Raw genomic sequence first — 13,528 nt, 5'->3', positions numbered from 1 at the left:
ATTCAGGAATACAAGGCCCACTTATCAGGAAATTTCAAGGTTTAAAGAGCTCTATGCCAGGAATCCTAACAAAGAGTGAATATTTTTTCATATTTTAGTACAAGCACAAATAAATATGTACAGTAGGGAAAGCAATGGCTAGGTAATACTAAGTAATAGTAATACTAAGCAATAGTATTCTAAGTAATAGTAATACTAAGCAATAGTATACTGAGTAATAATAATACTAAGCAACAGCCGGGCGGTGGTGGCGCACACCTTTAATCCCAGCACTTGGGAGGCAGAGGCAGGCGGATTTCTGAGTTCGAGGACAGCCTGGTCTACAGAGCTACACAGAGAAACCCTGTCTCGAAAAAACCAAAAAAAAAATAATAATAATAATAATAATACGAAGCAACAATATACTGAGTAATAGTAATACTAAGCAATAGCATACTGAGTAATAATAATACTAAGCTTAGTATCCACGGCAGGTTGGAAACTTCCAAGGTCCTCGGGATTAGCATGCTTACTGACTGATAGGCAAAGAAACTAGTTTAGGGTTAGACTAGAGAACTGTCTTTAGGATTCCTTCTACATTGTTTTTTAATTTAACTAAGTCTTTCCTTAAGTAAATGCCAAATGGTTGGTGTGTGGAGTGTGTGGTAGGGGTGCTTGAGCTCTGTCCACAACTGCTGTTGGCACCTTCAGAGGTCATCTCATCCTTATTTAGAATGTATGGGACAGAAAGGGACTGACTACCATGTATTCTAAAGGAGGACGCAGAATTTCCTGTGCTCTGATTTCACTTGCTCTCATTTTTTTAGGCCTTATGATGGGAAATGGAGTAAAACAATGGTGGGGTTTGGGCCTGAAGATGATCATTTTGTTGCAGAATTGACATACAATTATGGCATAGGAGACTACAAGCTTGGCAATGACTTCATGGTAAGTATCGCCCTGTCCCATTGAATCCGGATGAGACTGAGACAGTTATAATAGTCCAGGTTAGAAACAACGTTGGCTTTAAAAAACGAAAGATTGTATGTGTATGAATGTTCTGCCTATATATGTGTATGTGCACCATGTGTATGCTGTATCAGATCCTCTTGAACTGGACTTAGGGATGGTTGTGAGCTGCCCATGTGGGTCCTCTGCAAGAACATCTAGTACTTTTAACTACAGAGCCATTTCTTCTGTCCTAGGTGGCTTTTTTAAATTTGAAGTTGAAAATGGTGTTTAGGGAGGAGGTGACAATGGAGCAAAAGTTCAGAGGAGGAACTCTGGGAGTGGGGGTGGCACACGAATGGAGGAGAATTCTAGGTAGAGGGCCAAACCCTGACTTGAGAGTTGTAGGAAAGAGCTTACTAGAGAGGTGAGGGGAAGGTGGTAGGAGAGGGGTAGGAAGTGACATGATGTCCGGGTATGGTGGCACATGACCAAAACCTCAGCATTTAGAAGGCTGAGGCAGGAGGATTATGAGTTCTTGAGCCCAACCAGGGCTACATATTTAAGGCCCTGTCTCAAAGGGGAAAAAATGTGCATAGTGTTGGGCCTTTTAAGAGCCATCTAGGGAAAACAGAGCCTGTGGGCTACTTGAGAACAAGCTGTAGGATGCCTTTTAAAACATTTACTCTGGCTACAAAGTAGATGATAGGTTTACAGATAGAACAGAGACAGTTACAGTAGTCCAGTCGTCCAGGCTGAACAAGGCTGGGGTTCCCAGAGGACAAAATTATATACTATTGGGAACTTTGAGTGCCTTAAAGTGTTGGTGCTTAAAATCTAAAACTGGATTGTGGATATAGCTTATTGGTAGAGCACTTACCTAGAATAAGCAAATTTTCAGATTCAAGGTCAACCTCATAAATGAATAACTAAATTCAAATTGTCTCAAGTGGATAGCTGACCAGTTCATGTAAAATCAAGATTTTTCTGCTTTTGTCTTGAAAACTGAAGAGATTTTCTTTGGTATTAAATATCACAGATACTTTAAAATACTTATTTTATGTATATGAGTACACTGTCTTCAGACATACCAGAAGAGGTCATCAGATCCCATTACAGATGGTTGTGAGCAACCATGTCTTTGCTGGGAATTAAACTCAGGACCTCTGGAAGAGCAGTCAGTGCCCTTAACCACTGAGCCATCTCTGCAGCCCAATATTTTAATTTCTTTGCTGGTGATTTATAAATGTCTATATCTGGAGAATTTGGAGAAAACACCTAAATCACCTTTTGAATCACTATAAGAAAATGCCAGTTAAATCTTAGACTCTGGGGTTTTGGTTCCTTACCTTGTCCTGCAAAGCTCTGTTGTAATGTTATGTGTGGATGTTATTTGTCACAGGGAATCACGCTTGCTTCTAGCCAGGCTGTCAGCAATGCCAGGAAGTTGGAGTGGCCACTCAGTAAAGTTGCAGAAGGGGTTTTTGAAACCGAAGCCCCAGGAGGATATAAGTTCTACTTACAGGATAGAAGTCCGACTCAATCAGGTAATTACATTAGGCTAGGCAAAGCCTGTTTAAAGGTTCATCTGATGAAGATGGAATGGAGAAGGTTTTGGGTTCTGGGGTGGAGTTCTTTTTGTAGTGTAGTTTTTCTATATTGATAGGATATATCTTTCCAAGCCATTGTTCTTGCCTCTATTTTAGGGAGTTGTTCCCTTTTACATACATTAGGTATAATGTTGTATATTAGTACCCAGCTGCAGAGAATCTACACTGGTTCTGTTCTAGAGATAAATACATCTTTCTAGGATGTTTATTTCAGCAGCAGATAAGAGCAAGCCCAACCTGAAGCAGTGTGGACACTCAGAGCATGTTTCAAGTTCCCAAAGCAGGTAGAAGACTGAGGCTTAGTTGGTCCATCAGCTCAGCCATATGAAGACCCAGGCTTTCCCTTTGCCATGTCCTCTCATGCTGTTAGAGATAGTTCCCACACTAGTATGAGATGCTGGGAGCAGGTGGGGCCCCATGCTCCCTTATACACTTTGGGAAGGAGTCTGCAAACAGACTTTTTAAAGAGGAGAACAAACCTGGAATCCACCAGGTCACTCACTGCTCAGATCTAATACACTCTGTCTGCTTAATACAAGTTGAGTATCCTATTCCAAAATTCAAAAATAGCAGATTAAATGTGTTTTTTGTTTTGTTTAAGGCTATGTCTGTCTTAGGGCTGGGTGTCATGATATGGGCCTTTATCTAGCACTCAGGAGGCAGAGGCCAGCAGATCTCTCAGTTCTGGGATAGCCAGGGTACACAGGCTACAAAGAGAAACCCTGTCTCAAAACAAACAAACAAACAAACAAACAAAAAAGCCTAACCTGTGTTAACGAATAATGTGGGCTAACCAAGAACTCAGGGATTGTACTGCCCCAACCTCCAGAATGCTGCACTTTCAGGCTTGTTTCCATGCTCTGTAAGCTTGAGATTCTAGTGTTTGGATTTTCAGATTAGGGATCCTCAGCCAATAAAGTCTGTATCAGTTTTACAAATTGAGCTACTTCTGGTCCGAAGTGTTTCAAGTAAGAGGTACTCAGCCTGGACTTAAAATAATGGCAAATTCCACATTCCTAAGGTGCTTCTGTCCTTTGCCAGGCTAAGATCTCTGAGGCTTTAATTTCCTGCTGGTCTGATCTGGACTGCACCTGTCACTATCCTGCAGGCCTTCTGGCTCTGGGGAGAGTGGCTGTGCTGTTTGCTCAATTCTAGGGAATAAAATTAAGATCTGTTCTGTCACTGAGCTCAGGTTCTCGATGAACTTGGATTTGATGATTTTGCAATCAGTAGAGGACAGTAAAGTTGAGTTTCCCAGGAGGAGGTCCTGTGAGAAGCACCATGGTTAGTCTTGGCATTGCTATCCTGCCGATGGGATGGAGGTGATGGAAACTGAGGGGAAAACCCTGAGTTTGTCATAGATGAGTCAGATGTAGTTGTAGAACAGCTCTTTACAAAGTTACCTTGGCCACACCCAATGGTGCAGACCTATAATCCCAGCTAGTAGGAGGGTTTATTGGCTAAGGCAAGAAGGCTTACTTGGATTAAAGAGCAAGGCCTACCTGGGCAACCTCTTGAGAGCCGTCTCAAAATTAAAAGTGGACAAAAAAGGTTGAGTGACAGAATACTTGCCTAGCGTGTGAGGTCCTAGATAAAGTTTCTATATTGCAGTAAATAAAAAAGGAAGAGAAAGGAAGAAAGAAAAAGAAAAAAGTGCTTCACAGGGCTGGGGCTACCCCTTAGTAATAGAATGCTTGTCTAATGTGCAAGGGCCTGGGTTCTGGCACTGGCAGGGGTGGGCGTTGCAGGTATCAGAAAATCACTTACAATATGATGTGTTTTTATTATATTCTAGCTGTTTTTAGTTGTTATTTTTGTTTTGTTTTGTTTATGTTTTTGTTTTTCAAGACAAGGTTTCCCTGTATAGCCCTGGCTATTCTGGAGCCCCTGTAGACCATGCTAGCCTCGAACTCAGAGATTTGTCTGCCTCTGCTTCCCAAGCATGCGCTACTACCTGGCTTTTTTTTTTTTTTTTAATAATTGCATTTATTTGTGTATGTCTAGATTTTTTTTTTACCCTAGGGGGAATTTTTTTTTTTTTAAATATTGCATATACAAAAGGAAGAGGAGCAGGGGAGGGGGAAAGGAGGAAAGAAATACCCATGTGTCTAGAAATACCCATAACTACTGTAAGCATTCCAGAGTCTGTGTCTGAGATCTTTTATAGAAAACAATGCATACACATATATAAATGTACCCTGCATAAGCCATTGCAGCCATTCCATGGCAGTGGTTCTCTGCAGAAGATAAGCAGCCTCTGTTGTTGGGTGTTTGTGTTGTTCCTAGTGTCTCATTGTTCTGGGCCACACTGGGAAAGGCCTTTGTGAAAAAGAGCCCTTCACACAGCCACAGTTGCTTTCTGAACTGCTGAGAATGGACTTGCTTCTTCAGTACATTTTTAAAACTTTTGGTACATTCTGTCAAATCTGTGCCCACAAACTTTCTAACTTACACTCTATCATTTTAATTTATTTCCCTGCAATAAAACAGTTAGCACTTATAATTTGTCAAGACAATAAAAACTAAATAATGAAAAACAAACTACTTGTACTTATTTTCTTAGTTTATTCTTTAAATTTCATAATTTAACCCCTCAGAAATGCATTTTGCTGCTTAATTCAACATGTAGCTTTTCCTACCAAACGATTATCTTGTGGTCATTTATTTGGCTCATTTTTCATTTCATGTTGGTTTAAAATGCTTTCCTTATAAACTAAATTCTTCAGATAAGAAGAGAGTTGCCAGAAATCAAATGGAAGCCTTGCACAATAGGCACATGCTCCCCCTCCAGCCTTCTAAGCTAAATTCTTAATGTACACTCAAGCTTATTGGGCCTTTTATCCCACTCCACTGAAGCAACTTCACACATTGGTTTTCTTACGCTCAGATCCTGTATTAAAAGTGACTCTAGCAGTGTCTGATCTCCAGAAGTCCTTGAACTACTGGTCTAATCTCCTGGGAATGAAAGTTTATGAGCAGGATGAGGAAAAGCAACGGGCTTTGCTGGGCTACGCTGATAACCAGGTGAGTGACTTGCAGGGGAACAGCTTGTCTGTCCTTTGTGTTTAGTTCATAAATCAGGTTAACATGAAAGTAGTCCCATGGTTTCTTCACAGAGATTCAGTGAGTTTCTAGATGAATAGAAGGAAATAGAATAGTAGTAATAACCGTACTACTCAGATACTTCCTTGGTTTCGTTCGTGGTTAGCTGACCCGTAAACCTTGGAGTTTCTCCTGACTGCCTCTTGCCACACCATAGAAATGGTACCACATCCAGCTTGATGTGGGTGCTGGGGAGCTGTGCTAAGGTCTTCACACTTGCGTGGCAAACACTAGCGCTTTTGCACTACAGACATGGATAGCCCATCAGAAAGCATCAGCCCAGTCTCTTATTTCTCTTCAGTGTAAGCTGGAGCTACAGGGCATCCAGGGTGCAGTTGATCATGCCGCGGCCTTTGGAAGAATCGCCTTTTCTTGTCCTCAGAAAGAGGTACTATTTGATTACCTAGTTGTTTTTTAAATTCCTTATTTTTGAATATGTGTATGTCTATGTCTATGTGCCAGTGCAGGTGCCTGTGGGGACAGTCACATACCTCAGAATTGAACTTATGGGGAGATATGAGCCCCTGAAGTGGTACACAGAACCAAACTTGATATCAAGAGCCATCTCTGTAGCTCTTTTTTTTCTTTTACAATTTATTTTCTTTGTGTGTGTTGTATGCATAAACATGAATGCAGGTGTCCATACAGACCTCCCCTGGACTGGAGTTACTAACATTTATAAACTCCCTGGCATGGTTGCTAGGAACTGAACTTGCATCCCCTTTGAGAGTAGTACTCACTCTTAGTTGCTGAGTCCTCTCTTCAACCCCTGATTTTTAAGTTCTGTCACTATCTGGCTTCAACCCAGCTAACAACTTGGACTTCCTGTGAGTTCATTCTGCTGTGGCTTTGTTTCATGCTTACCCATTCTTTTAAGAACCACTGAGATAATAAAATCCATCCAGTGGTGCCTTGGCCAAATGAGGATGGTGCCAGAAAAGTACTATGTGAGCCTTGCTCACTTGCCCTTTTGTGTTTTTCAAGTTGCCAGATTTAGAAGACTTGATGAAAAGGGAGAGCCAATCAATCCTGACTCCCTTGGTGAGTCTGGACACCCCAGGGAAAGCGACAGTGCAAGTGGTCATCCTGGCTGACCCTGTAAGTATTGCTTAGTGAGGGGACAGGCTATCCCATCCCAGGGGTTCTTCAAAGATTTTTTTTTCACATTGTTTTCTCTTTTATGATGCAGGATGGACATGAAATTTGCTTTGTTGGGGATGAAGCTTTTCGAGAGCTCTCTAAGATGGATCCGAAAGGAAGCAAATTATTGGATGATGTGAGTCTTGTTTCTACATCATTGTCATTATAGGGCAAAACTGGATGGTATAAAGGACATTTAGGGTCCATGTGCTGTCAAGCACGTCCTTTCCCTGCTGTGATGACTTTTATTCAGAGATAAAGTCTTCAATGTCACCTACCTTATCCCTTATAGAACTTAGCATAGCCATCTTCCCACTGCCTCAGGCTAACCAACCATTCTTTGGATTAGTGGTTGAAACTGCCTGATTTCCATACCCTTTTGTTTCCTTGGCTGTTTCCTTAGTTGTTGTTTCCTTATCTGGTTCCCTTTTGACACTATTCTCTTCTTTCCTACTTGTTCTCATTATCAAACCAAGAGATCCAGGAGCTCTCTCTCATCTTTTAAAACTTTTCTTGAGAGATCACGGGAGGGGATCTCTGTGAACTCAAGGCCAGCTGCTCTACATAGCAAGTTCTATGCTAACCAGGGCCACATAGTGAGACCTTGTCTCTTAAAAACAGAAAATAGTGGCTACAGGCATGGTTTAGTGATTAAGAGAGCTTACTGCTCTTATAGAGGACACGGATTTAGTTCCCAGCACCCATGTGAGGGTTCAGTACTGCTTATGACTCTAGTTTCAAGGAATCTGACACGCTCTTCTGACCCCCAAGCGCTCTTGCATGCACTTAGGAACTTACATTCAGTCAGGCACACAAAACACCAAAACCAACCCCTTTCGATGCCATTTTCCATCTCCAGATATTTGTTTGTTTGTTTGTTTGAGTTTGAGATATGAGTCTGTGTCTCCAAACTGACTACAAATTAGTGATCTCCTGCCTCATCCTCCCAAGTGTTAGGACTTTATCACCAGGTTTCTTTAATTAGATTTCTGCTTTAAAGATCTATTTGCACATGGTTTCTATTTCTTGTCTGAAATGCATACTTCATCTCTCTGCACTAGATCTTGGCAGCAAATAGTGTTTATGTTGACATTACCGGTGGTGATCTCATCTTGCCAAATGCAGCAGCTTCTGCTCTCATCACACTTGATTTTTCATTAGGAAAACAGTAGCCTGTTGTTGGACTCTAGTTCCTAACATCCACCCAGCATGAAGTAGACATTCTCTGAATTGGACTTTCCAGACAGGGACTCTTGTCCCAGTTGACCTCTAGTTTCTAGGCTCAAAGGACCTTCCTGCTTCAGCCTTCCATGTAGACAGGGGCCTCCCTCACTTCTGAATACCTAATTGAGTGATTAAAAGAATCAATTTATCCCAGTTCTATTACTTTTTTTGGTCTATATAACTGGCATTTAAGCAATTTGTTAAAATTCTCTGAACTTTTAAAAGTTCCTTTAGAATTTTATCTAAAAAGGTGAGAAAATAAAAATATTGGGATTGTGGTGTCCTTTATGGAAGATAAGTAACTATAGACATAGACAGTACTATTATTGCAAAATAAAGGGAATATATAGCCAGGCAGTGGTGGCGCACGCCTTTATCCCAGCACTTAGGAGGCGGGGGCAGGCGGATTTCTGAGTTCGAGGCCAGCCTGGTCTACAGAGTGAGTTCCAGAACAGCCAGGGCTACACAGAGAAACCCTGTCTTGAAAAAACAAACGAACAAACAAAAAAGGAAATATGTAAAAGATACCTTTTAAAGCTTTGATAGACTGTTGAGGGAGCTCTCAGTGGTGCTCTTTCTTTCTTTGTTCTTTCATGCACTGGCAGCCCCTCTCCTCCTGTGGTGATGAGGTCCTTCTTCATAGCTCCTGACACTTCTTCCAGGCAGCCACTCTTTGGATTTCTGGTGTGGTAGATCTATTCTGTTTATTCTGGATTTCAAACAAATGAATACATTTAATAGGTATTTTACTATGATTAATTTGAGATGCCATGTGATTGCATGTATCATGTTTTGTGTTGCTTTTATTAGATAACGATTTATCCATTCCCATGGTAGTGAGCATTTAGATTGTTTGTGGATTTTTATCTACATAAGGAGAGTGCTGGTAGCATTCGTGTTTAAATCTTCTTGCAGCCACATGTTTCGTGTCTCTAAGATCCATACCCAGAAGAACTGCTTTACTGTACAGGAAAGTGCAGGCAGCTGACAAGAATAAGTAGACCGAAGTGAGTCTTCCCTAGCCTGTTTCTCCTTCCATAGTTTGTTATGTGCATTTCTGAAAGTAGTAAATATAAACTTCAGAAACAAGTAACTCATGTGTTTTAGACTGTGCTCTGCTCTGAGTGGCATGTGAAATCTCTTGTTCTCTTGCTCTGTCCACTTATGGCAGAATTGTCTCTGTGCAGAGTATCACACTGTACACAACTGAATACACAGCTCCCTTAGTCACTTAGTAGCTAGCTTGTTACTAGATTAACTCTTAGTTCAAAACCTTTATTTTATTTAATAGTGGCTCAAAGGGGCAAACATAGCAGTTTGGTTATGTCAAAGAATAGCTGTGGGCTGTCAAGATGGCTCAGTGAGTAAAGGTCCTTGCTGCCAAGCCTGACAAACCTGAGTTCAGTCCCTGGGACCCACAAAATGGAAAGAGAGAATGAACTCCTGAAAACTGTCCTTGTGTCTACCCCTGCACAGTGGCATGTGTGCACCTACACATACTACACTCAATAAATAAATAAGTATAATAATAAACTAAAGGGTAGCTGCAAAAGTACATCTCTTAGGTAAAAAGAAACTGGAGTATAGTCACATTACTCTGGACAGCTGTTTTTATTTTCATGTAGAGTAAATGCTAGGTTGGTAAGATCAAACATAAGAACAAATCTAAAGAAGGAAAACTATGTCCTGGTTTACTGTTGTACCTCAGAACTCAGAAAAGTTATAGGTCATGGTGAATCCTTAGTTAAGATGAGCAGCAGGAATGGGGGAGGCATAGTAGACAGGCACCTGCCTTGCAGGCCTACAGCCCAGTTCAGTGCCATGATCCCCTAGAATAAAGTTTAGGAGGTGTGAAATTCCAGGGTTGGTTCTGTTCAGGCCTCCTCGGGAGTACTGGAAGCTCTCATTGGGGAGCATGGGGAATTGCTGGGTCTGTACAAAGGTGTGCTTGCTTACATTCTCACTGGCATTTTTGTTATTGCTTCCTTGATTCTGGTAGCTGTTCTTAAAATGGAGAATAGTTTCTTGTTTTGGTTTTAATCCCTAGTGACTAATGGTGATGAGCACCTTTGTATAAACTTATTGGCAGTTTGCTTCTTTTGTAAATTAACTAGTCAAGTCTTGTTGCCATTTTTACATAGCAAGGCAAGTCATAGTCAGTTGCTTTGAAGCAGCCCCATATCCTACACCTGGGACTAAAGTGAAAGTTTATTTTATAGGTTATTTCTCCTCAGTGAAATGAGCCAATTTAAGACAGATACAGGGCTGGAGAGAGATGGCTCAGTGGTTAAGAGCACCAACTGCTCTTCCAGAGGTTCTGAGTTCAATTCCCAGAAACTGGCTCACAACCATCCGTAATGGGATCTGATGCCCTCTTCTGGTGTGTCTGAAGACAGTTACAGTGTACTCATATAAATAAAAATATTAACAACAAAAAAAAAGCACTTTCCAGCACCTATATCATATATGTCAGCTCATAGCTGTCTGTAACTCCAGTTCCAGGGGATGCAACAGTGTCATAGACACACATACTAATAAAACACCAATGTATATAAAATAAATCATTTTAAAAAAAAAGAATACATTGAAGGCAGGTTTATTGGGTTTATTGGAAAGCTGCTCTCAGGTGAGTTCACAGACCCCAGAACTCAGGCTAGGGGAGTCACTGTGGGGAGAGAGATAAGAAAGAGAGAACGGACTTGAGTGTGCAGAAAGGGAGAGAGAAGGGAAGAAGAGAAGGAAGAGGAAGAAGAAGGAGAAGAGAGATCAAAATGTCTGAATTTAAAACAAAGATTTATTTGTATTTCTATTTCTTTGTGTGGTGTTACTATATGGCATGCATGTAGGCACCTTGTGGTGCAGGAGAGGGTGTTAATTCCCCTAGAGTTAATAGTCATGTGCATCTGTGAGGCTAGGATGAATGTACCCCAACTTGGGCTCTCTGCAAGAGCAGTACATGTGCTTAACTGCTGAGCCACCTTTCCAGCCCCAAAATCTCACTTAAAAAAAAAAAAAGTATCACTATATCTTCTTACTGGCTGAGTAAAAGCTTGTCATTACCAAATAGCTAAATGATTTTTGGGGCAAACATTCTGGTTTTGGTTTTTCAAGACTTGATTTTTCTGTGACCATCTGTGATTTATCTCTGACTATCCTGGAACTTGCTCTGTAGATCAGGCTGGCTTCAAACTCAGAGATCTCCCTACTTCTGCCTCCTGAGTGCTGGGAATAAAGTCTTTCCCTGGCTGTTTCAAACACTATTTTTGGTGGTGGTACTGGGGTGTGAACTGAGAGGTAAGTACTCCACCACTGAGCTACATTCATTTTGTTTAGTGTCAGACTAAGCTCATAAGCCCTGAAGGTTCCTGTTCTGCCAAGGATTCGGGAGTTGCACAGTCCCTGGTCTTTCATCAACAGCCAGGCTCTCTTGCCAGCTATATGTGCAAATCACCAAGCAACTACGGGGTCCTCACCAGCTCTCCTGTTGGTGAACAACATTCTCCACACAGATGAACTGCTTTAGTGTTAATGTATGGTGGAGAATGCAGACTTGGAATAACATCTGTCCATCTGTTTCCTAGGCAATGGCAGCAGACAAAAGTGACGAGTGGTTTGCTACGAGAAATAAACCAAAGGCTTCGGGTTAGTGGAAGACACATGAACAGCACTTACAACTCCAGTCCAGTCTGTTATCAATCTGGCACTTATCTGTTTGAGAAATGCTCCCACCACTTGGTGTGTTCTGCATAGGAGGTCTGTGTGGTAGTTTCACTTTTCAAAGCTCTTTTTTGTTTGAGAAATGAAATATTTTTATCACTCTTGATAGAGGCAAATTCCTACTGTGTGTAATTGTATTAAATTTGGTAACAAATTGTCCAGACTAAGACAACTATATGGACCATTACTCTTGTTTGGGGCTGGAGGAAAATCTGAGTACCTGTTAATCATGTAGATAATATTTAAACAAGTGTCAAAATGAAGCCAAACCAGCTAGGCATGGGGGTACACGTCTTTAATCCCAGCACTTGGGATGCAGTCAGGATGATCTCTGAGTTGGAGGCCAGCCAGGACTATAGAGACCCTGTCTCAAACAAAACAAAACAAAAAAGCCAAATCTACTGCTAATAGTGCTCATTTCCAGGACCTGATGGTAAAATTCTGTTCTAATATCTTACCTCAGAAGGCCTTGACATATAAAGAAACCTTTTTCCTTTCGGCTTTCTGAGACAGTCTCACCTGATAGCTCTGGGGAACCAGTCACTTCACCATGTAACTCAAGCTAGCATTTAACTTTTTTTTTCCTCCTAAGACAGAGCCTTACTCTGTATCCCTGGTTGGCCTAGAACTCTGTCAGGTAGATTGGCCTCAAACTCAAGAGACCCGCCTGCCTCTGCCTCTTGCTGGGATCAAATGCACATCCATACCCAGTGACTTTGAACTTTTGCTCCTCCTGCTTCAGCCTTCAGTGCCAGGATTATAGATGTTTGCCACTATTCCAGGTGTGGTGGTTTGAACATGTTTGGCCCATGGGAAGTGACACTATTGGAGGTGTGGCCTTATTGGAGGAGGTGTAGCATTGTTAGAGGAAGTGTGTCACTGCAGAGATATCTTCTATGTGTTGGAGTCTGGACAATGTGGCAGTCTCTTCCTGGCTGTTTTTGGATTAAGATTTAGAACTTTTGGCCATGTTTCTGACCATAATGACAATGGACTGACCTCTAGCTGTAAGCTAGGCCCAATTAATTGTTTGCCATTTTAAGAGTTACTGTGGTCACAATGTCTCTTCATAGCAGTAGAACCACTAACTCAGACACCAGTCTTGATATTCATTTTTTTTTTTTCTTCAAAGAACTTTTTTGATCATGTATGAACAGAATCCATCTCCTAGCTGGCACATCATCACTCCTCACCTAAGCTCTGTAAAACCCCCTCACTTTAGCCTGAATGTGTGACTTCACTGATCCCTACCTATGAGATCAGTGAACCCACCCAAGAGCTGCCTCCTAATAAACCTGGCTTTATCGACCATAAAGGTGAGTAGATAAACTGCTTTGAGCACCCTTCTGGTGGGTGATCCAGCCTTTAGCCACCTGCCAGAGCTTTCTAGATTTGTGAATCAAAGACACACACACCTAGACACACACACACACAAGGCCAGCCTAACTTTTTAATATGCCTAACTTGCTCAATTGTTGGGCACTTCCAAACCTCCCCTCAGCTAGCACACGCTCCCCTCTGGCATTCCTGAGTTAATACCTAAATCAGTATTTTATCTTTGTTGCCATATTACCTTCTGGGCAGCCTCCAATGGGGCGGTGTTCCTGTTACACCTATGTTACTGGATGATTTCTCTCCTACAGCTCTTAAATCTGACCTCTCTACTTCCAAGTCATGGAGATATGCCTGTTCTTGATCTCCTTTCCCTTGCCCTTGTAATCTAAAAATCCCACCTCTATCTTCCTGCCTAGCCATTGGCTGTATGGCCAACATTCTACTTTTTTTTTTTTTTTCCCCCTTTTTTTTTT

The 13,528-nt window shown here is 41.5% G+C and overlaps 2 protein-coding genes across 3 annotated transcripts in view; one reads left to right on the top strand and one right to left on the bottom strand.

Annotated features, from left to right (window-relative positions):
* Positions 1-11,889, top strand: part of Glod4 (glyoxalase domain containing 4) — a 15,637-nt gene extending 3,748 nt beyond the window's left edge. The window contains exons 3-9 of the mRNA XM_031354155.1: positions 807-927; positions 2,330-2,474; positions 5,425-5,561; positions 5,941-6,027; positions 6,624-6,737; positions 6,829-6,915; positions 11,585-11,889. Of these exons, the coding sequence (XP_031210015.1) occupies positions 807-927; positions 2,330-2,474; positions 5,425-5,561; positions 5,941-6,027; positions 6,624-6,737; positions 6,829-6,915; positions 11,585-11,650 (757 nt within the window). The 3' untranslated portion in view covers positions 11,651-11,889. The remainder of the gene's footprint in view (positions 1-806; positions 928-2,329; positions 2,475-5,424; positions 5,562-5,940; positions 6,028-6,623; positions 6,738-6,828; positions 6,916-11,584) is intronic.
* Mrm3 (mitochondrial rRNA methyltransferase 3) overlaps positions 1-12,486 on the bottom strand; it is a 23,180-nt gene extending 10,694 nt beyond the window's left edge. Inside the window, exons 1-2 of one of the 2 annotated variants that reach the window (XM_031354153.1) lie at positions 12,428-12,486; positions 8,532-8,712 (exon numbers count right to left, since the gene is read on the bottom strand). In XM_031354153.1, the coding sequence (XP_031210013.1) occupies positions 8,532-8,644 (113 nt within the window). In that variant the 5' untranslated portion in view covers positions 8,645-8,712; positions 12,428-12,486. Of the gene's footprint in view, positions 1-8,531; positions 8,713-11,476; positions 11,615-12,427 lie in introns of those variants that run through there. The other variant, XM_031354152.1, reaches the window with a different exon arrangement.
* Between the last annotated feature and the right edge of the window lie 1,042 nt (positions 12,487-13,528).

Source organism: Mastomys coucha, unplaced genomic scaffold, assembly GCF_008632895.1.
Source record: "Mastomys coucha isolate ucsf_1 unplaced genomic scaffold, UCSF_Mcou_1 pScaffold5, whole genome shotgun sequence".
NCBI classification, from domain to species: domain Eukaryota; kingdom Metazoa; phylum Chordata; class Mammalia; order Rodentia; family Muridae; genus Mastomys; species Mastomys coucha.
This window is presented reverse-complemented; position numbering and strand designations above follow the sequence as displayed.